This window comes from Callospermophilus lateralis, chromosome 14 (genome assembly GCF_048772815.1).
Source record: "Callospermophilus lateralis isolate mCalLat2 chromosome 14, mCalLat2.hap1, whole genome shotgun sequence".
Taxonomy (NCBI): Eukaryota; Metazoa; Chordata; class Mammalia; order Rodentia; family Sciuridae; genus Callospermophilus; species Callospermophilus lateralis.
This window is the reverse complement of record NC_135318.1, coordinates 22,487,520-22,511,517: the sequence shown is the minus strand read 5'-3', so window position 1 is coordinate 22,511,517 and position 23,998 is coordinate 22,487,520. Positions and strand designations below refer to the sequence as shown.

The following is a 23,998-nucleotide window of genomic DNA, read 5'->3' as shown; positions in this document are numbered from 1 at the left end:
AAAAGTATAAAGAAGAAAATAAATGACTCATAACCAGATCATTCAAAGACAATTACTGTTAATTGGCATATTTCCTTCCAGGCATTTTCTTTGTATATTTTTCACAAAACTGAGATCATACTATATATGCAATTTTCTAAGCATATAATGTAAACATTTCCCTATGTTATCAAAACCTCTTTGAAAACATTATCTCTAATGGCTCCATAATATTCCATCATGGCAATAAATTAAATATAGAGAGTTTGATGGCTAATGGTGAAAACTCTGGAGTAAGGCTGCATGGGTTCTTCTTCCCATACTGCTCTGGGATGGCTTATGATCTCAGGAAAGTTTCTTAACTTTCCTGAGATCATAATTTGAGGTTGCAATATGGGAATGACTTATAATTTTTAGTTCATAAAGTTTCTATAAAGAATACATGAGATAATTCAAGTAAAGCGTAGCTGTAAGCTAAAAGCATGCAATAAAAGCTTGTATTGTTACTATGACTACTGTCTGTCATTGGTCCTATTGCTAGATTTTGTTTCTAGCTGAGAAATATTTATTACTATACAATCACCGAAGATGCAATTGTTCACAAACATGTTTATCATTTTAAAATATTTTCTTAGGAAAGAATCAGTCAATAGTATAAATATTCTTAAGACACTATTTATCCAAACTACTTCTCTCTCCTTATCAGTGGTACAGTGCAGTAGTTTTATTCTAAAAAAGGAAAATATTTATGTCCAACTCAGAATCACCCTTGGGGCTTTCTCACCTCTCCTCTCATCCTTTTCCTTGCCAATCCCCTCCCTGAGACATGTGAGGATCAGATTCTCAGGGCATTTGAACTCTTTAACTTCTTAATTTATTCATATGCAAAATGAAGCACCTCTTTTATAGGATTATTGTGATAAATAAAATTATGTTGTATAGGAATTTATATGTAGCAAGCATTCATTGTTAGCCATTATTGCATTATCATTTAAAATAGCATTGAATTTATAATTATAGTCCTATCAAGAATGTAAAAAATTAACTGAGGGTTCGTTATTATTGTTGACCCTAATTATTTAAAAAACCTTCTTACATTATTTGAATTGTTAGAAATTATTTAAAATATCCTCTAGTTCAATAAAAGCAGTATTTCAGTGTTTTAATTTGATTTTTCTTGGCTACTATTTTAGTTGAACTTTTGCCAAATATTTATTAGCCATTGGTATTTCTCTGTATATGTGTGTATATCGAGGAGAGGGAGAAAAAAAGGGAGAGAGGAAGAGAAAAGGTGATCAGGTCTATTTATTTCATGGGGCAGGTTCTTTGTCTTGTCCTTTTGGAGTTGGGAGTTGTTCTTTTGATAGTAAAGATATTAGTTTGACCATGTCTTATTGCCACTGACTTACTTTTATCTTGCAATGGTCAACATATGTTTCTGAAGATTCTATGTTATTTGGTTAATTATCCATGTTATAACTTCACCAGAGAATATTGTTAAACTTTGCCAGAGGGTATGGCCCCTGAAATCCATTGGTGGTTTTTTTTTCCCCCCAGTTGAAAAAAAATAATTTAAAACATAGGCAACTCTCCTCTTCCTGGCACCACTTGAAATCCCTGGGATTGTCCTAAAACTTCCATTAGGTGACAGAGACTTCCTGCAGTTCTTTTTCTCTGGGCTTGAGTGTGAGTGAGGTACAATGGATATAAAAAGAATAGCTTACTTGATCACTAGGCCAGTTAATTTTGGACATATGGTTAGAAGGTGGCCAAGACCTGGGCTTGGTGTTGATTCCATGCCCTGTCTCCTGCTGCTTCTTCCCCAGGTCCCCTAATTGTGTCCCTACCTCATCTTTCCATGGCTGGGTTCTCACCTTGGTAACCTGATCAATGCTTTACTGGTTCCAGATTGACAGCCTACCTGGCATCTCCAGCCTTCTTAAGACTCAGGGCTCCCTTTTAGGCCTCTGCAGGCCCCTAGCTCAGCAGATTCAAGCTCCACTGGCATCTCTTCTGCCCACACGGTCCTGAAAGGCTGCCCATCCCTGTGGGTGTGCCTGGACCTCAGATCTTCTCCTGCTACAGATGATGTTTCCCTCATAGAGATCCCATGAGTCTTCCCCACAGTTTTAGAACTCAGGCCACTTAATAGCTGGGACCAAATTTTGCTCATCATTTCCTGTACTTGGTATAATTGTGAATAATGTGTTTGATAATACAAATAACATTTACTGAACACTTACTCTAAGCCAGGCACTATGCTGAACAATTCATAAACACTTTCTAATGACATGGTAAGGTAAGCATATAAGATTGGTTCTATGATTGTTCCTATGTCAGATGAGGAAAGCTTGTCTGAGGTCACAGAGGTCTTGGTAAGTGGTGGGGCTATGAGTTGAGTTCAGGTCAGCCTGACGTCTGAGCTCATGATCTCAACTCTAAGATTAGATATGGTGCCATCTGGGACTCCCCATCTGGCCTCCTTTTCTCTTAATTTAGTTTATAACCCCTTTTATAAATCTTACATTTCTCTATCTCTATAAACAATGGCAATTCGAAGCTGGAAGAGGCCCTGGCTACCATTTCACTCTGCGTGGGTGACATCAGGTTTTCTCTTCTCTTATCCTTCCTGCGATTCCTGTTGGACTTCCAGAGTGTGTGGCTCGTCCTCAGGGGCTCCCCTTGCAGGGTGAGGGCACCACTAGCCATTCTGAGACTTTCTCTTTGGTATCAGGCTCTCCTCTTTGTTCCCCAAGTAGATTTCCTTTGATTTACTTCCCCGCTTCCGTCCCGGCAGCTGCTTCACATTCTAGCGCATCTCTCTGTTGGTTTTATATCCAGTGCACTTACAACGATTCTTAAAAGTCAGGAGATCAATGTCTTTATCTTTGGGTCTCCCTATCTTAGTCTACTGGCTGCTGTTTTTTTAAAATGCCATAGAAGTAGGTGACTTATAAACAACAGAAATTTCTTTCTTATACTTCTGGAGGCTGGAAAGTCTAAGATCAAGGTGCTGGCAGATTTGGAGCCTGAGGGAAGGCCCATTTTCTGGTTCACAGATTCTTCCTCCTTCTTGTACCTCACATGGTGGAAGGTGTGAGGTCTCTCTCAAGTCTCTTACAAGGGTACTCGTTCCACTTATAAGGACTCTACCAAATGTCCCACCTCCTAACACTAGTATATTGAAGACGATTATGTTTCAACATATGAATTTTGGGGGAACACAGACATTCACTTCATAGTACTATCTAACAATCTGCTACCCATAAATATACCTTCTGCAAGTCTTCTCACCTCAGGGGTGAGCTCAACCAATTGGAGACACAATTGCTACTTACCTGAGGCAGGGAACTATACAGATTTACATATGTGGGCAGAGCAGAAAGCCACAGCTAGAATATATGGAGTGTGTACTAATAGCTTGCCTTTCTCTGTCTCTTTTAGAATCTGGGGCCCCCACGTAGGTAAAAAAAAGCTTTTGCAACTGATTTCATCCCTCTTTCATATTCTGACTCTAGGAGCTTCTCAGTAGTGGCAGATTTAATAGTCACAATCTTTACTATTTGCAAGTGAATCCAAATTACTTGATATGTAATAAATTGTCATTTTGCTGAGATAGGAATTTGGAAATGTCATGCTATTAGTCTGGGTGGGGTTGTGAGTCACTTAGATGGTAATTTGTTGTTTTCTGCCTATTGTGATAATGGATTTTATGAAAGTAATGATATGCTACAACAGTATTCATGAATGTGAGGATTCTAGAAGTCTCTGGATGCTTCTTGAACAGATAACAAGGATTACATTGTGGCTAGTTCCTGGGTCGAAGTGAGGGCTCTCCTCCCCTCCTGTCCCACTGCTGAGTGTGAACAGTTAGCAGGGAAATGACTTCACTTTCCTACAACACCTTTTCAGGTCACTGACAGAATCTCCCTAACAGTCAGGAGGGCTTTTTGTGCCCAGTGATAGCAGTAGAAGTAGTATTGTTCATGTAGCCCAGGTTTCATTCACCTGTTCCAAATATTTTGCCACTTAGTCCTGGCTGCTTTTCTTAGGCTGGATTGACACTGTCCCAATGAAAATGAAAATCTTTGTTTTGCATTTGGAGATATTAGAGGGTTTAAAGAAATATTTTCGTTTTCCATTTAGAGCTTTAATATTATATAGACAGTACCTGTGTGTGACCTACACACATCTACTGCAATCTTTTATTCAGCAGGCTAGAAGATTTAGTTTCTTTTATATCTGGTGCTAACAGACACTATGTCCCGGTGCTGCCCAGAATCTCCAATGACAGCAAGACCTGGGAAGTCTTAGGGAGATGGAGTGCCACTTGCAGAAAAAGAGTCCATTATCTTGGAAGCCACTTCTGGAGACATTGCTCAAAGCAATTTCTCAAAGTTTATACTCAAACCTTATAAGGCTCCTCCTGCCACCATGATTGAAGGGACAAGGGAGGGAGCCAAGGCACTTTGGTTGGCAAAGGGCATCAATCATGATGAGCCCCTAATACTGATGAGACTTCTGATAAGCTGCTCATATGATGACAGATGAGACTATGTGCAGTTAACTCAGTCATTTGTAATCATTATTTTTTTCTCCATTCAATAACTGTCCTGTGAAATTATTTTCTGAATTTCCCAGATTAGACAAAGGAGCCACATTTTACCTCTTTTCTTTGGGGAAGCCTCTTAGCAGTAATGCACACTTGCTGAAAACTTTCTAAGCTCCAGCTTCAAGACCCTCATTCACCTATGTCACCTGATTTGTAGAAGTGAGCACTGCTGGACATACCTGCTCTTCTCCTGATTCTGACTACCCCCAGAATAAACCCCAGGAATCTTCTGAGGCCAAGATCTCTACTGTTGTTTGGAGATGTCTCCAGGAAAAGATGCAGGGCAGTGGTGTGATCTGTCACTTCTTAGTATTTGACTATGGCTGGCCACATCTCTTGGTCTGGAGCCTCCTTACTGAGCAGAGGGCAGAGGCCTTGCAAGTGTTCCAGGTGAGCAACAGGTGTTCAGAGACGCTGAAGTACTGAGTCCCTCAGCCCTCTGGGAGGTTGTGCCTTACCAGGAGTGGCTCAAATCCGTGGGCCAATTACCTGCATGTAGTCTCTCTTGTTTACCCCAGTGGGTCATACAAATATTTTCATTTTTTGTGTATATCATGATCTGAGAAAGGGTTGGGAAATACTAATTTAACTGCTCTGATTTTCATTTTCTCCCTCAATAATTTAGATTTTTTTTCCTTATAAAAACTTCATAAGGATCAAAGACTTGATGAAGGGACTTTAAGAACTTCCACACACTTGTAGGATGTGTGGTTGGCCACCGGGATGATACTCCCTGGATATTACTCCATCTCCAGTTTTCCCTCATTGCCTGTCCCTTTGAGGATGAGATGGAATTCTACTTTTCTATCCCTTTCAATTCATAAAATCGATGTAGGGTACCTACTATTGAGGTTCAAGCACTGACATGCACAATTTCTGTAGTCTCTGCTTCTCATGACTTCTTCAAGGTACCTGTAAGAGCAGGAAGTGTCCACTCCTCTGAGGAGGTTCACTATAGGGTACCTGCCTCCTTCTGGTCTATTCCCCATTCACATCCTAGGTGTCTCCCAAATCCACAGAGAACTATCCTTCCTGCTAAAAATGTGGTCTCTCCAAGCCTGTTCTGCCTTTAATGGCAGGTCCTTGACCCAGGCAGAGAGCATCCCCAGTTTCCATGGTTTCAGCATCTGTGCCCCAGGGTGTGAGCTGACTGGCATTGGTCCCATGGGTGGTTCCAAAGGATCACTTCTCTCAGCCCTGTAGACAGATCTCACGGATGGAAAGGAAGGCTCTTCTGTACTTCTCAACCTGCTTTCCAGCCAAATGCTATGTTGAGTGCATGAAAACTCAAGTCACAAAACAATACGCTATAAAATGTTAACATTGATCTGTGGATATTGGAGGAGTGGGTATTACTTATTTTTTTTTCTTTATACCTTCCTGGGTTTTTTTTTTTTCCCCAGATTTTTTAGAGTAAAACTGAAAGTGTATTTTAAATTATATTTCTAAAAGATGTACTCAAGATGTGCTGCATGAAGGCAAATAACAGCGCCGACATTCCTTCACACTTGCTGGCTCCAAATTACTGCCTCTACTTTCGGAGCCAGGCGATTTGGAGGGGGTGGAAGCCGGGAGGGGGAAGGGAGGAGGCAGCAATGTGGGCCATTGAAGTTCCTCTTTTCAGACACTGCTCTGGCAGCTAATTCCAGGGTGCTCATCTGTATGGTGGCAGCGTGACGTTCATGTTTTCCCCAAGGTATTTTATGGCCTTTTTACAGTGGTACTGTGAATAACTTCCTCTCAGTAATTTCCAAATAGTGAAAAATACCAGATGATTCTCTTTGCTCTCCTCCACTTTTCTTTCTTTCCTCTCCATCCCATAATGTTGGTCTCCTTGCAGTGCTGCCTCTGCTTTCTCTTACCTCCCTCTTCTTGCCACTCTCTTCCCCCTACCTTCTTCCCTCTTTGCCTGTCTTTGCTTCATCTTTAAAGCAAAATAAATTCTGGCGGAGAAAGCCAGGCTCTGATGTCCTCAGCCCAGGCCACGGTAAGGTGAGTGCAAAATCGGGTCTTGCCATTAGGGCCCAGATGGCTGCAAATGCAGATCCAGGGTCAGTTTCAACCTTTCCCTTTTCTGGAAGATGATTTAGATTCCAGCCCACAAGGAAGGGCTGGCTGGAGGCTGGGGTCAGGTGCCTGGATTCCAGGCCCCTCCTACAGGGAAGTCGGCCAATAGCCTAATATCAGAAAACAGGCAGAAAGGTGACTGCGAACACAGATCAGTCCTGCTGAGGGGTGAAGCTATTCTAGGTGACAGTTCTATGTCACCTTCCTGGTTGACCTGGAGGGAGCTGTCATTCTTAGAAAAATTTCTGCTGTTTAATTCAGTGTGCCTGTTCTCAAGGGCAATCAGTAGGGTCTCTGTGGAGTTCTGTTCCAGACAATGACATTGTGGTTGGTCCAAACAACAGGATTTCTCAGCGGCACCTCACCTCTCTTGGTGAGGAATAAGGAGCAGAGGCTCTAGACTGAGAGAGACTTGGACTTGACCAGACCCTGCCCTCTCTGGCCTCCCACTCTACCCCACTCCCTTTAACTGGTTAACTCTGTTCTTCTACTTTAGAGCTGTAACTCAATCTCAGGTATCCTCCCCTGGCCCTTGTGATGGGATCAAATCCCTCCTTTGTTTATTTTGTAAAACATAAAAATGTCAAGCACTGCAGAGATGCAAGTGTTGGTCTGCAGAACTGTCTGCTGCCCACTGTTCTCCAAGTTCCTGGAACTCTAGGAGGATTCAGCCTGCTCCTTGCTGAATCCCAGCTGCCTAGGGCAGGGTTCCGTGCGTAGGGAGATTCTCAGTAAATAGAAGTTAATTGAATTAATCTTAGCTCCATCCCTGTGGGTTCCAGGACTTTGAATGTATTACTTATACTCTCTGAGTCTAGTTCCCTTAATAGAAAATGGGAATAATAACCCTCCATTCAGAAAATTGTATGAATTTATGTGGCATGGGATGGTCAAAAAGCATCCAGAATGGGCACAGCATGGGCAGAATGTAAGCACACATCAAATATTGGTTCTTCCGCAGTGCCCACCCCCCAGCATTGCAAAGCATAGCAATTTAAAGCTTTAAAAAACAAAAATAAATGTCTCCCTATTTCTCCCCAACCTTCTTTCCTGCAACCTTCTGGGTTCAGGTGAGGCACAGAATGAAGGAAACTGCTGATTTCTGAGTTTTGGCTGATAAGATGACCTTGAGTAAAGCACCATCCTTCCTGGGTTTCAGCTCCTCACATAGGTGACAGGAAGACATGGATAAACAGCAGGTCCAGCCTCGCCCAACTCCCTCCCTCTCAGTCTCTGCAGAGGGGTCAAGGGTAACACTGACCACTGTTGTCACAGTGCTAGATTTGTGGAAGCAAAGGGGGGGTGAAGCGTCAGAGTGGGGCAGAGCGAATCGGGCTGTCCGCCTGTCTGCTTTCATTCACACTGAGTTTATTGTTGCGGTACAGGTGAGCTGTGTTTTAAAATGGATCATCATGACAATGCCCCTTAGTAACAGCACAAGGATTTCTAGTGTACCTTTGTTCAAAAGAGCCTGAGGGCTTTGTACATACTGTCTCATTAATTCTCTGAGCCTCTGTAAAGTTGGATGGGAAAGCAGGATGAGTTCTGATTTATATGCAGAGAAACAAAGCTTCAAAAAGGTTAGGCAGCTTACCCAAGGTCATGCAGTAGCATCATTGTTCCCAGGAATCGGGTCTCTGTCTAGCACACCAGTCTGCAAGAGCACTCAGCTTGCGGTCTCTGGAGATGTGAAAGGTCTGTGTGACGAGCAGTGTGGCGTTGGAGTTGTGGTCTCTTGGAAGATGGACTCTTCCCTAATTGGAAAGGAGTAATGAGTGGGTCAAGAGGAAGTTAGTAGCGTTCTTTCCCTCTTCCTCCTCTCACCCTAGGAATTCCTCTCCTGGACCAGCCAAGACCCCATCAGAAGGGCCCTGAGCATACCAGCCCATGGTGGTTGCCATGGAAACAGTGTTAGCTGATCCCTAGGCCCTAGAGAGCCAGCTGCTCGGATAGCAGGTGTGTGTTACTGGGTCACCTTTGGTTGACCTGAAGGGCTCTGTCATCCATAGTTAGGAGAATACTGTAGCCTCTGTGATCTGATCAATCTCTTTCTGCTGAGTTTAATTCAATGTCCCTGTTCTCCTGGGAGTCAGCATCATCTCCAAGGGGTTGGTGTTGCAGAGTGGCATTCTTGGTTGGTCTGTACATCCAAAGGCTGTGATTTCATGGTCTATCCCGATGCTCACTGTCCAGATGACCTTGGGTAGGGCAGTTGTGCTTTCTGAACGTCAATATCTTCCTCAGAGAAAGGGGCTAACTAGTAGGGTCATTGTGACAATCATGAGTGGAAGGCTCTGCAGGCCATCGGTGAGACCCCAGTGCCGTGAAGGTGTCGTTAGTTAGTGTCCACTCTTTCATGTTGGAACTCTTCTCTTGTGGAAATAGGCCATACCTCCCCAGGGTCCTTGCCATATGAGCTCAGTGGTCTCTGTGCTAACTGTCACTTCCCAACTTGAAACATCAAGTCAGGAGCAGAGTCACTTGTCCTTGGATAGCTTATAGCCACCTGTCTGACCTACCCAGAGCCTGTCGGATCCACAGTGGATGATCATTGCTAGAAGGACTCCCTTGCTCCATAAAAGAAAGGTCTTTTGTTAATGGACTTGATATTCTAGGCTGCCCATTTTTGTGTCACTATCAATACATTAATTATTTAGTGCCTGGTAAAACTTTCTGAGATCACAAGATGAAAGGCCTAGTGGCAGTTCAAAGTCTTTCTTCTGATTATTATTCTAGTCAACATATTTTGGGGGGAGAAAATAGGCTTGAGATCACAGTGGAGTAAATTTCATAGTGTGGCAGACAAGCAAACCGCAGAAATGGGCCCAGAAGAGCGAGTCTTGTTGCCCTGCTAATGGAAGCACCAGGACCTTGCAAGGAAACAGGTGTGGGGAGGTGTATGAAGATCAGGGGGCTGGACAGTGATACCCTCTCCATGGCTCTCTTGGATTAGTGAAAATTCCAGTTACTTTCCTACAGTTGCTGAAAGTTGGTGAGTCCACCCTGGTCGGGGAGGGGAGGCCCAGTGACCAAGTCCAGCTGGAGCCGGGATTCAGGACAGCTGAAGACATGGCAGAGCTCACTGGCTGGTCAGGAGCAGCTTGCTTGGGACACAGGTCCTCTCCAGGAAGCTCAAAATATAGTGACTTGGGACTCTCCAAAGAAGGATATAAATTCCAAACAGAGGCATCAAATACCACACTAACTTCATTATCTATGTCCCTGAATGATTCCCCAGTGGCCTACATAGACATGCTCTCTCACCAGACATAATAGGTCTTTCTCTGAGCCCGCCTTGCCCCTGTCCCTGAAAAGTGTGTCCTGCCTGAGACAGAGCAACAGCCTCCATGAAAAGTTTTTGCAATTTTTTTTCTCAATTTATAATTTAAAATATTCAACATAAGCAACAGACCTGAAATTAATTAAGATTTTAAAAAGAAATTAATATACCATTATAATCTGTTGTCTAAACACCCAGTGTTGCCCAAACAGTATGTTTGACGAATGGCCTGACTGCCACTGTCCTGAGGGTCAATAAACCATACATGGCCAAGAAGGCAGGGGTCCCAGATCTGGCTGTGTATTGATACCACCTGAATTCCAGCTCCGCAGCTTTGACAGGGCTCCTGCTCAGGGACTGGCCCTTCAACATAGGGTAGGATTTAGGGAAGCAGGGGCTGGAAAGGACATTCTAGGCAGCTGAGCTTGGGCAAAAGTTTGGAGATGAGGGTGTAATGGGGACCATAGGATGTGAAAGGGTGGGACATAAGGCTGAAAGGTGAAACAGAGACCAAAGTATCAGGGCTTTCCATTTATGAGCTTTACCAATTCTTTGTGACTCCCTTTTTGGTGTGTCTCTAGTATACCCTTCAGGTAACAGACTCCCCAAGCACAGGGACAAAGCTGACAGTTTCCTTTGTTCGGCTGTCAGTATTCCCAGTGTGGCACCTAGGGAAGGGGGTGCCTGCTTACATGGCTGACGGTGCGCTTCACCATTGAATGAACTCCGTAGTTATACACAGGTCCTTGGGGGCCTGGACTCCGTAGTTATACACAGGTCCTTGGGGGCCTGGGAGTGGCAAGAAACGTGTTGAAGCTCTAACTTTGAATGGTACAAGAGAATATTATGGGGGAGTAATTTCTGCTTCAGGACTGGAGCTATCAAGAAACAGCACAAACATTCCTGGCAGGTTGGGCGTGGGACTTAGAGAAAGGTAAAATGGAGTAGGGACTGTTTAATTCCATTCAAATTCCGCCCCTGACACTAATAGCTCCTCTCTGAAAGAGGCAGCTGGAAGAAAGGATGAAAGCAAATTATGGAGAACCAAATACCTATGAACTAGAGGGGGCCTAAACCCTTCATTTTCCAGTGTACAGAAGGTGTGGGGAGCGCCAGGTCTTTAGGACAAAGGGTGCATCTGCTAACTCTCTCATTTCTTTTCTCTGAAATCACATCTCTGTTTTTTCGATGAAATTAACTGCCTGTTGCAACTCCAACATCACTGCTAACTGTAGTCATGTAAATTCACGGAGAACATTTCTTTGTTGAACAGGTGTGGGCTCAGCTCAGTGAATGCTGACTGCTTCTCTTAGGCTGCCCGTCCCCAAATGAGGCCCACCCTGTCTCCTCTCCTGGCTGGGCCTGCTTACCACTGTTTGACATCTGGATGACTATTTGGCCACATTAAGCTTTGTGGTGTACGACACAAAATCATTGTCAAATAATGCATTATTAACCCTGTTTTTCAAATAAAGGGGGAAACGGCTTACAGGCTGTCACTGATTGTTTTATTGTTGGGAGGAAAATAAATAAGTAAAATGTGAAGAGAAGGTAGGAGCCGTTCCAAGGAGTATTCCGAATAACGACATTTGTTACATTTGATTGATGTAGGTTTGTAAAACATGCCTGATTGTGAACCCAGGGCATTCATGTAAATAACCATCACGCATGCATAATTCTTTATTACTGATGCTGACACAAGTGTGATAGGCCTATTATGTTATGTACATTGGCGTAGGAACAAGCAGACACACAGCGAGACATGTGAAAATAAAGACTGAAAATGGAGACATTGCTCATTGCCTAAAATTTCTGCAGTTGAGTTAGTAGACAGTTGGCAAAGTCAATAATTAACTAGTGAATAATAGAGAAGTAGCTCTTTGGGAGCATTCTTTATTTCTGGACATTGTGTTTATTGATATACGATCTTCAAGGTATAGAAAAGGCACCAAGCCCCCCCCCCCCCCCCGCTTCATTTTGGATTCTTAATAGAAATAGAAACATAAAACTTTAAGACTAGTATGACTGATACTTAAGCACACACGCACACACACACACACACTCATACTCACACACTGACTCCCTGGGAGTTTTTAGAGCGTGCATCATTCCTATTCTTACCATCAATGAGGTTCAGTGAGTGTGAACTTAGCCTGAAGTTAAAGAGCTGGTAAGTGCCAGAGTTACTTTCTCCAGGGCTCTGGTTTCATTTATTTGGTGAATATTTATTGACCGGATATTATATGCCAGGCGTAGGGACATAGCAGTGGCCAGTGTGACAGGTACACCATCAGCAAGTGACTATACATGACATCTCTGAGTAAAGAGTGATGCAGTTTAAAGTGATAGTGGCTTCTGGGTGCTACTTAGGATGATCAGAGAAGTTCCATCTGAGAAGGTGTCACAGGCAGAGACCTGGCTAGAGGGAGGAAGTGACCACATGCCTCTGAGGTAGAGGAACTTTCTAGTTTGAGAGAATTTCCTTAAGGTGGGAATGTGCTTGATGAGTCTGAGGAATAGCAAGGAAGCCAATGAGCCTGAGCCCATGAGCAAGAATGGCTGGAAATGAAACCAGAGAGACAACCAGGGGCCAGATATGTGGAGCCTTTAAGGGCAAGGCCATGGCAAAATCTCGAAAGCTGTTCAGCGTGGCTGGTATATGGAGAGATGACGGAGGCAAAGACAGCCAGGTGCTTATAAGTAATGAAAGTGAGAGGTGATGGGAGAGAATACAAGAAGGGATAATGTTGGAGAAAAGCCATCAAGGTTTGTGGGTGAGCTGGGTCTGGTGGCTCGTGCCTGTAATCCCAGTGACTTGAAAGCTAAGGCAGGAGGATCACAGGTTTGACGTTAGCCTCAGGAACTTAGCAAGGCTGCAAGCAACCTAGTGAGACTGTGTCTCAAAATAAAAAATAAAGAAGGGCTGGGGACATGGCCCAGTGGTTAAGTGCCCGTGAGTTAAATCCCTGGCACCCCCCCAAAAAAAATTTTTTTTGGTGAATTAATAATGGAGTATGAGAAAAAGAAAGAAGGCGAGGATTCCTTCCTGGGTTTTGGCCTAAGCAATCAGGTGAGTGTTGGTGTTGGTTTCTGAAATGAGATATAGGTGAAGAGTATCAGGTGTAACTCATGCTACATCTGAGATGCTTACAAAATGCAGGTTTCAGACAGGTGGTTGGCTAGATATTTTCTTCAGAGGAGATGGTGGACCCAGAGATATAAATATAGTATCATGTAGGTAGTGTTTGTTAAAGTGTGAAACTGGGTAGGATCACTTTGGGAATGAGTGTAGATGGGGAAAGGCTCCAGTTCTTCACCTTTTAGCAATCATGAATAATACAGCAAAGATACCCCTGAGTTATTAAAAAGAAAGATGAAATTACTTACCTATCAGGCAAGGAGAAATTCACTGAGGAATTCCTGAGGATGAAAAGTCAGGGTTGATAAAGGCTTAAGGAGAGGATTCATGGTGAACGGATATGTAGGCTTGATTGAAACAGGTTCCTTCTTCATGGATAAGCAGAGAGTGAGGTGCCAGGGTGACTCACTACTCATCATTAGCTAGTGCCACAGTGATGAAACTGCAGTGTTCCAGCATGAAGTTTCTTAGGCATGTGTTGCTTGACAGTGGAGAATTTTCCTCCCGTACAGTCTGGAAAATGGAGTAGATCTGGTAAAGAAGAGTGAAGAAGACCTACGCTGATGTAGGAGCCAAACAAGGACTATGTGGCCATCGAGATGTGAGGCCTCAGGAAACAGGGATGGATCCGTGGGTTCAAATGCTGGGAGGATAAGATCTGGTCTGGGACTTGTTCATTGTGTCTGCAGCCTGGAGTCACCAGTGACCTTGACCAGTGATAATGAAGACAATCTTGATTTTATTGTATTTAAAAGAAAGTGGGGGGGGGGGAGAAAGTAGAGACCAGAGCTAAGACAAGTCCTTCAAAGAGATTGGCTGTAAAGGAGAACAGAATCAGAGGGTAATGCATGAAGAAGAGTATGGAAGTCAAAGAAATGATTTCTTTTTCTTTTTAAAAGATGGTACATGTTTTCCACAGTTGAGAATGACTCAGTAGAGAGGGTAAATTGCTGCAGGAGGTAGGGGACAGTTGCAATCGCAGAGTCCTTGAGAAGGGACAGGATTAGAGGGTAGATACCTCATCCTTTAAAGCAGGGGGGAAGGTGGCATGTTCGGGGCACCATCAGCAGGCGGATTTGCTGCTTTTTTCCTCAACAAAATAAGAAGCAAGGTCGTTTGCGAGAATGTGGAGGAATGAGGGAATTGGAGGAGTAAGAGAAGTTTGAAATAGCTGTTCTGGAAAGAGAGTGAATTGAATCGATTAGGGAATGCAGTAGGATTTCTGGGCAGTCCTGAGGGTTTTCTTGAGGTTTCTGATCGTGAATTTAAAGTGAGACTTGTCAGCTTCATTGCCTTTCCCTCCTCCCCGCCTTCCTCCTCTCCCAGTACCCGTACCCATGACAGTTGTGGAGGAGGGAGGAGGCAGATGGGGTTGAGAGAGCACACAGGGGATTATCAGAGAGGCACACTAAGTGGAGGACATTAGTGGGGTGATGCATGGTGAAAAAAAGATGGGTATTGGGAGCTTGGGGTCTTCACTCCACCTTGACACACTGCATTGCCCAGAAAGGGCTCAGAAATTCATCAGAAAAAAAAAGCAATTTTACCAGTAGCAGTCAATGATGCCCTCAGCCTGGGAATATTCTGTTCCTCTTCTCTACTAGACCATCATTGTTCTGCCTCACAGAGGCACCTGCTCCTATGCCACCCTCTCCTCCAGTCTTTCCCCTAGGGCCCAAGAGTCATTCTACTTGAGTCAGTAGGTCTCGATTCACACCTTTGCCCCCAAAGTCTGTGTTGGAGAGGCTCCTTCCGCTTTGAAGCCTCACATTTTCAGAGTGGAGCACAACAAAGACAAGCCAGCTTTTGCTTAAATGGATTTCTTCTCATGGCATGACTTCTCCTTATGCTAGAAAAACTTCCTTCCCAGCAGGAGTGAGGATAGGGAGGGACAAGGACTGTGAAGGGAAGAGAAAGACTCTTTACCCTGCACCTGTTCAATGCAGAAGTACTTTCTTCTGTCTATTCAAAATTTAGGCATATTCTATGAACTTTGATTAGAACTCACTGATGTCCCAAATGCCTCCAAATTTGGCAAACAACTCCATTCATATAGGTTGTGCTTTTCTCTGTCTTCATCTTTTCAGGTGAGGAGGCTGATCCTTTTGGTCAACCCCTCCCTTAGCTCCCAGCCTCATCCAGCTTCTTATTCTAGCCACCTCCTCTAGGGAACAGGTGGGGATTCCTGTGAGTCTAGAATTCTGGGAGTTCCTGCAAGGGAAGCATAAAACATTGTACTTTCTTTTTAGTATTCAACTTTGAATACCAAAATTTGCCCAGTAAGTTATTGCCATTTGGTGAATTATGAAAAGCTTTAACCTCTATTTATTGGTATTACCTACAGCAATGTCCATATCTCCTTTTCAGGTTATAACTCAGCCCCCAGAGACCTTTCTTTCGAATGCTTTCATATATATATACATATATATGTGTGTGTGTGTATATATATGTATATGTGTATAAATATGTATATGTACATATATGCACACACATGTATACACAAGTGTGTGTATATATGTGTATATATGTATATATGTGTGTATATAAAAATATGTATATAATTTGTCACTGATTATATTAGTTGGCCCCCATCCAGGTAAAAAGTCATCTGCCATTCTGTGCCCACTCATAGAGTCATAAGTGCGTCCTGAAGTCTAGCTCCATCTGCTTGATTCTTCACATCCAGGAAGAAGTAAATACCATTCCCAAATAGAGTGGTTAAGAACAATGACATCATTTGGAAACAGGGAAATATAGCTCAGGCTCAGTCTTATTGTTGCTTCAAAATTACTTAAAATTTGAGCTAAGCTGATGAGTCAGATTTAGAGATGCCAGCTTTTATTCACATGGGAGTCATTGCAAGGACTTGATTGAATGGTTTTCCCAGGCCCTTCACCCTGTTGTCCTGCTGTGGAGCATGCTCAGTGGTAACTCGCAACCTTTGCCATTGCCCATGGGGGCCCTGTCAGACACTGGGGAGAGCCAAGGATCACCCTGTGCTGGTCTGAGGGGTCTAGGTAGAGTAGTGGAAGGAATATGGGCTTTCACATCAGGTTCACCTGGTCTGTGGACTCTGATCTCCTGCTTGCTACTGGCTGTGGCTACAGTCAAGGCATAATACCTGTTTGAGGCTCAGGTTCCTCAAAGTTAGGACAAATAATAATACTTATTCATAAGGTGGTTGTAAGAAGCAGATGATACATTTAAAGTACTTGGCATAGTGCCTAATTCATATGTACTGGATATATTTTATTTATTTTTTAAGTGTAATAAATTTAACTCTGCTCAAGAAAACTCATGTGGCCTTGGGTTCACTTCTCTGAGCCCCACTGTCGGTCCTAAAAATGGAATTGATGTGACAGTGAAATGAGATAGTTTCTCTCTGCAGCTCCCTAACACTAGCTTTTGGGGCCTTTTAGTGCATTTCCTCTGAGTCATTTTGTAGAATTGCTACACAAAGTTGTACCTGGCAGTGGCCAATTTAGTTCTGATCTCTTAGATCAGAAATGAGAAGAATGTAAAAAAAAAAAAAAAACTCCCTACCAGGTACCCAGGAGCCAGCCACCTGCAATTTCAATTCAAATCTTTGGAAGGCAGAGGAGGTAGAGGTGCTAGAGATCAGGGGGTTGGAGGTTTTGTTTGTTTGTTTTAGAATGCCCATCCTGTTCCATTTGCTGGGACTCATGGCCCTGTAGTCAGCTTTACCATAGTTCAGCACCTGTAGAAACAGTGGAGGGGGTTGGAAGCAAAAGGCTGGCAACCCCACAGAGATTTCCTTAAAGCATATGAGGTTGGGTTGATGCTAAAAAGAAGTTGGAGGGAGAGGGATGTATCTTGGTGCTAGTACGTACAAGGCCCTGGGTTCAATCCCTGCCCTGGGGGGGGGGGGGAATCAAGTTGAAGACAGGAATATAGGACCCAAGGAGCCAATGTTGCAGAGGTTCAGAAGAAACTGCAAGGCAGACAAGCTAGGAAAATGGTTCTGCTGGCCTGTTGCTTTTTCTTTCTCTTCTCCCTCTTCTTCACAAAGTCACTCCAAATGAGTTGACAATTACCACTGGAGTAGCAAATCAGCCCACACCTGGGAGAATATGTCCTGTTGGTATGAAGCAACCATGGGCTCAGTTCCATCAGTTTTTGCACCTGTAAAATGGACATGATCATTCCCATCTAAGAGCATCACTGTGAACATCATGAGGCACTGTGTGGATAAAGGGGCCACCATGGTACCTGCCCTATGGAAGCTGCAGAAAAAACTCTGCTTCCCTCCTTCCCTCCTCCCTCACTCAATCTGGCTACACATCTATCTACTAAACGGAACTAATTCTCAGATCCTTCCTTCCTTTAACAGAAAAAGCTTTGCCTGCCATAAAACATTAGCAAATAGTGATTGAGTCGGAGATTTTCTGGGAAGAACTATATAAGAGCATGCAGCGTGCGCTCATTTGATTTGTAGATATATTGTAATGATTTTCACCACGCAAAACCCACTGGAGGTACTCTTAAGGAATGGACTAATGCTGCTCTGCTCCTTTTTTTTTCTCTCAACCCTTCTTTCTCTCATGCAAATTGGAAACATTAATCCTTTGTGGCTCCCTGGCCTCTTGGAAGTGGGGAAACCTGCCTCCTAGCATTTCACATACCCCCACCCCCGAACATAACATAATCGTCAAGTATTCATAACTTCTGAGTGCAATTTCAACCCTCTCATTGATAAGGCAATAACCCAAGCAAACAACATTAGATGAAGTTACGAGTCTGTGCATAGAGGAGGAGACATTATTTGGGCAAGATGAATATAAGATCTGTATAAAGTTGCACAAATTCTTACAGGCAGAATAGACTTTGGATAGAGCTATTAGACCAAGCCATTAAGTTGCCTGCCTTCTAGTTCATCTTCTGGAGATCCTTAACATGGCCTTGGTCACAGTATTCAGATATCTTAGGTCTGGCTGTCCTTGTACATCATGGTCTACTAGTGTCTACTAGTGTCTCAGTCATTTTTTTTTATCATCTTTTCAATGAATATCATGAAATCCCCTTGTGAACTTGTTTTATAGTGATAAAGATAATTGAGTGACAACTATATGACCCCTACTAAGTGCACAAAATCAGTATTCTCCTCTTTGTTTTTATGTCCAGGTCACAGCTCCTTGGAGTCACCAACAAACATGCCTTCTTCTCCTCCTGACCATTTTGTGTGGAATCTCACCTGGATAATGAAAGATTCCTTTCCTTTCCTGTCTCATCGCAGTCGATACGGTAAGTATATTTTGATAGTTATTTGTGAGGCACTATTGCTATCTTAAAATTAAGGATACTATGGATTTCAGCTTGTAATTAATGATGCTCCAAGGATCCCTGGGATCCTTACATAAAAAGAAATCTTTCCAGGCACAGTGGCACATGCCTGGATTCCAAGAGGCTCAGGAGGCTGAGGCAGGAGGATCTTGAGTTCAAAGCCAACCTTAGCAAAAGCAAGGTACTAAGCAATCAGTGAGACTCTGTCTCTAAATTAAATACAAAATAGGGCTGGGGATGTGGCTCAGTGACCAAGTGCCCCTAAATTCAATCCCTGGTACCTCCCCTGCAAAATCTTATTGTGCCCTTGATCTCCCAGTGGCACCCAGCCTCATCAGACCATTCCAGCCAAGCCATTCCCGTTGCATTCTGCATACTGGAGGAAGCCAAGAATTTTGTTGCTGCTGTGTGGCACCTGGAATTCTTGACATCCCCTTGCCAATCATTAGATGCACTGCTTATTTTCAGCTTGACTGTTGCTTTTTGGATATAAGATTTTAACCCACCATGTTTCTAAAGATCATGTACTCTCCAGAGGGGATTGTTACTATGAAGGCCACATGTCTCCCTCAGTGACTCTCTTACATTTGGGTAGTTTCCCAAACATGCAATTCGATATTATTTCAACTCATTTGATTCCGCAATACCCTTGGAAATAAGGAAAAAAGATTCAATTTCCATTTACACAGATGTGGAAACTGAGCTTAATATCATCACATGGATGGGTTTTCTAGCCATCAAGTGAGAATTCTTCCCTTAAATTCACTCTTTCTCTCAGCAGTTCACTTAAGCCTGCTAAATCTTAACCTAGGAGCCCGCAGGGGGCCATATTTACATGGCATAGAGTTCTTGGTTCTCCATGCTTAACCTAACAGCTCATAGCAGCTGGGCTTCTACAGTACAAAGAACAGGTTTGGAACACAGCTGGTACATTTCTCAGGGAACATTTTCCTTTCTCTGGAACTCCTTTGGGCGAACCCCAAGAGAGCAAGCACTATGTTGTGTTTGTTCCCCACCTTATCTCATCACAAGGACAGCACTCCTAAAGCCTTGTGCATAATGAATGAATTCAGAAGGCCTCCAGAGATGGAATTCTCTCATCAGGCTTGATTCAATTAAGTATTGATGAACCCAGTGTAGCACTGAGTTCGAGATTCCCTTCTGGGCATTTTTACCTATTCCTGCTGCTCATTCTATGCCCTTGGGCTTGAGCTATTTAAAATGCACCTAACAGAGATGTTCTACTCGCTGTAGAAAAGCTCTGGTCTGAAACCTGCTGTCTGTCATCCATAACACAGTTAGTCTCAGTACGTATTAATGGTACCTTTCGTTTCGAACTTAAAAGAAACCAACGCATCACAAACCCTAGGGCAGTTTGGGATGATACTCTGTGCTAGGATGTTTCCTGCTCCTCCTAAGCATCCCCAGAGGGAAAGAAGGATCAGGGGTCTCAGGAGATTCCAGATAAGAATTACTTCCTGATTATATTTAAGCCAAACACTGTCATCTTATGATAAGGGCAAGTGTCTATAAATAATTGAAATCTACTCCTTTGTATCCTTAATGCTTTGTAACCAGATTTGTAACACTACTGGTCTTCAGATAACACTTTTGAATCTGCTCTCAAAGTCATTCAGTACCTCTAACAGGAAGACAACTATTTGAAAGACAGAATGTCCAAGGAAAGCAGGTTTGCCTCCTGTAGGCCTCAGAGAGCAATGTGTTTGTTCCCTGTGGAGCATCTTGAGAGGGGTTGGAGGTTGAAAGGAGAAAACCATAATCATTTTTTAAGCCCCCTACTTACCCATTTCTTGGCCTTGATAAGAGGCCTATTTCCTCTCTCTGATCCTCACCCTCCTTATCTGTAAAATAAGGGTAGAGGGCTGTGTTCCCTTAGGGCAAAGGAGTAGATCTGAATGCTTCCCAAGTTCACTTTCATGCTCTCCTTGTGACCTAGCTCCTCATGATTTCCCTTCTTGATAGAGAAGACGGAAACCATTGGCAAGTTGTTGCCCAAATGCTGGACACGGGTGCCAAAGTCGGCACCATTATTGGTGTTGATACACGGAGGAGGAAGAGCTCTTTCTCGATTGGTGTCTCCTTGACTGAGTGTGATAATAATTTCAGATCCTTTTCATCTTCTCACCATATTTAATTTAGAGGAGACTTACGTGCCCCCTCCCAATACACACACACACGCGTCACCACTACATCTGTGCTGAGCCCATGAAAGATGCTGAAATTGATTAAATAGCAAAATGAGTAAGCCTTGGCCCTGACTTCATAGAGTTCTTAGGCCAAGGAAATAATTCTGTAGGCAGCTAGGCCCATTGCTATGGAGAGGCCTCTGTGGACTGGCCTCAACGCCCAGACACGAAGGGACTCATGGCTGTGCAGGCTGAAGACAGAGTTAAGGTCAATACACCCATTCCCTCGAGGTATTTTTAGGGGCTCAGCCTACATGTCTATGAACCAAAGAGGCCAGCAGGCTTGTAGGTAATAAATCTATACCTTTCAACTGCCAGGAAAGACATTTTAAGAAATGTTAACAACTTCATTAATTTTAAGGCCTCAAACTTGGCCAGAGAAATTTGACTGGAAAATTGCTGCCTGAAGGGATAGTTCTTCAGACAGTGAGGAGTCCCCCAGCCTCAGCAAGTCTGCAGAGGAGCTTCATGCATGGCTGGCCATCTTTCCTGCACCCTGGGGGAGGGGCGGTGGTGAGAGTAGCATCAACATACAACCACAGACGTCATGATGGACAGCAGCAGGCCCGTCCCCTTGGGGAGGCTGTCCTGTCCCGAATTGAATGTGGCTTTCTTCTCGCTAGTGTTTTATGAGAAGAGATGGGGTGGAGAAGAGGCTAATAAGATTTACTCACCCCCAGCCTGTAATTATCTGCTTGAGGAAAAAGTTTGACCTACCTTTTTGAAAGCTCCCCATATTTCTTCTAATTTATGCTGGGGTCTTTTATGTTGTGTAAAATATATTCTCTTCAGTGGCATTCAGTATGATTCCAGCTCTTTCTTGCCTCTGACTTGAATGAGGAAGAGCCTGCTAATTTCATCATCATGAGCAGAGAGCTGTACGTTCTTCCCCCAAGGCTTCGAAAGGGAAGGACATCTGAAGAAAGACTTTCTTTGTTTTTCCTTTTATCATTATCTTTGAGGCCTTCGGACTTATTTATAGGCCCAGCTAAAGGATTAGACTGTAACTAGCCCCCAGATAAAAATCTGTCCCATCAGGTCACATTAGCTGCTGAGAGACTGAGGCCACTGGGCATTGAGAAAGGGAGTCTTGATCACCTTGAGTTCTAGAGTCTCCGAGATAGTTGGTATCCTTCCCAGTATTACTTCATATTTGTCCACTCTGGGGTACAAGGAGAGTCGGATCAGCATTTCAAGCAGAATGACCTGAGGTTCCACCCCAGAAAAACAGAAGAAAGGGAATTTTTATTTTTTTAAAAAATTGTTGATAGTTTGGCAAAACCTTTCACAAGCATTTTTCACATTTAAGTTGTGTTATAAAATTACAGTGGGTGGAAATTACTTTTTATCCCATGTTTACAGAAACGTCGATCAAGGGTCAAAGGAGTTTATTAATGTGCTCTCCAGCTACAGAGCAGGTGAGCAGTAGTAGAAAAGAGTGAACCCAGGTTTTCTGGTTTCAAGCTGAGGGCTCTACATACACATCACAGAGTAATTTAAAGATGAGCCTTCCAGGGAGAACACTCACACTTCCTGGGAGACTTGGCGTTGGGACTGAAAGATCAGTCTGATATTTAAGACCTTGGGTAGCTGGAGCACTCAAGCCTTGTTGTCCCCAATTTAAGAAGAGGTAGGCTAGGTAACTTTCCTCTCCCTGAACGTGGTAGGTAGTCTTGTATAGCTCTCCTTTCTTCCTCTCCACCCCAGAATATGGTCTCTCTTACAGGTAGAATTTTTTTTTTTGTCTCAAAAAGGTCCATTAAGATCCCCATACCTTCTGTACCTGTGAATGAGACCTTATTGAGAAGTAAAGTTTTTGCAGATGTAATTAAGTTAAAATGAGGCCACACTGGATTAGGGCATGTCCTGATGCCACAAGACTTGTGTGCTTTATAAGAACACAGAGCACAGACATACACAGGACACCCACTGTGTGGCCATGGAATCAGAGGTCGGAGCGACACTCCTCTAAGCCAAGGTTGCTGGCAACACCAGAAGCTAAGAGAAAAGCCTAGGCCAGATGCTCCCCCGGAGCTTTAGAGGCAGAACGGCCCTGTGAACCCCTTGGTTTTAGACATCTGACCTCTAGTGCTGTGGGAGGAGAACATGTCTATTATTTTAAGCCACGCGACGTGTGGGACTTCATTATGACAGCCCTGAGAAACTTATATAAATCTTTATCCCTCCAGGCCCCCAATGTCCGGAACATTGACTCCTGGAAAAGAAAGTATTCTTCCCCACATCTGAGCATAACAAAGCCATTGTTGGACTTTGAATAAAAGTTCTATTAAAACTTTGTCTACTTTCTAGTCCACGGGGACCTATCCAATTTAGAGGCTGGTGCTTTTGGAAAGAAAAATTAGACTTTTTAATTACTTTCCCTGCTGCTGCCACCACTGCCACCCAACCTGCTAATGTATCAATTTCGTTGATTGAAAAGACTGGGTAAATTAAATACCATTCTTTCTCTCCCTCTCTCAAAAAAAAAAAAAAAAAATATTAACCCAACACAGAATCAAAAATGGAAAACAGAAAGGCCCTCCAGCACCCTATGGGATTTCCTCCTTGGCTCTGGCAGGAAGTCAGTTTGATCACATTTCTGAAATTACATATTTAATGTGGCTGGCCGTGATCAGCCGTTCCGGCCCTCAGGAGCCTGGTATCAGTCAAAAGCAGCTCCCAGCTCCCTAGTGGTCTGTTGTCAGGGCCCAAAGCTTTCTTTCCAACTCTTCTGCCCCCAACAGGCCAGATCACTTTGTGTTCTGTTCCCAGCCCTGCTCCACTGAACTGAGGAATCGAGTTCTTTTGTGGCTCATGCATCTGTGTTGTTATCTACAACGTAATAAGCAAAAGGCCTCTGGATGCATTCACCAAAAAGGCTGAGTCCCAAAGGGAATTGCAATGCCGGCAGTCATACAAGGCCCAGGAGCAGGAACCATCTATCACCTCGAGCTCCGCTGACCTGCTGGGAGTCCACAAACTCAATCCATAGAAATTCAATAAAAAGCAGTTGGCTTAGAAGAGACAGGTTGGAAATGCTCCTCTTAGTCGTGTACCTTTGGAACGAAGATGAATAAACCCATTCAATAAATATGACGAGTGTGTCGCTCCTCTAGTGATGAGTTGAGTCAGGAGAAGCAGAAAGAAGAGAATTAAGAGAATGGTGGACAGACTGACATGAAGATGGACAAAACAAGTCAAGAGGGATCCATTCAAAAGCAACTGTCACAGAAACAAGGACACTGACACAGAGGAAAGAGAGGGACACAAAGGAAAGAGATGGATGCAGGGGCGGAGGTAAGGAGGGTCACACACAGGGAGAGAGCAAGAGAGAGACAAAGTAGACACCTATGGCTGCCTGGTCTCCTTTCCGTGTATTCTTTCTCCCACTAACGTGGTTTCAGCTCCCTGGA

General features: G+C 43.6%; 1 protein-coding gene across 1 annotated transcript in view; it reads left to right on the top strand.

Annotated features, from left to right (window-relative positions):
- The window catches only part of Alk (ALK receptor tyrosine kinase), a 642,117-nt gene that overhangs the window by 165,604 nt on the left and 452,515 nt on the right, over nt 1-23,998 (top strand). The window contains exon 2 of the mRNA XM_076832815.2: nt 18,220-18,339. Within this exon, the coding sequence (XP_076688930.1) occupies nt 18,220-18,339 (120 nt within the window). The remainder of the gene's footprint in view (nt 1-18,219; nt 18,340-23,998) is intronic.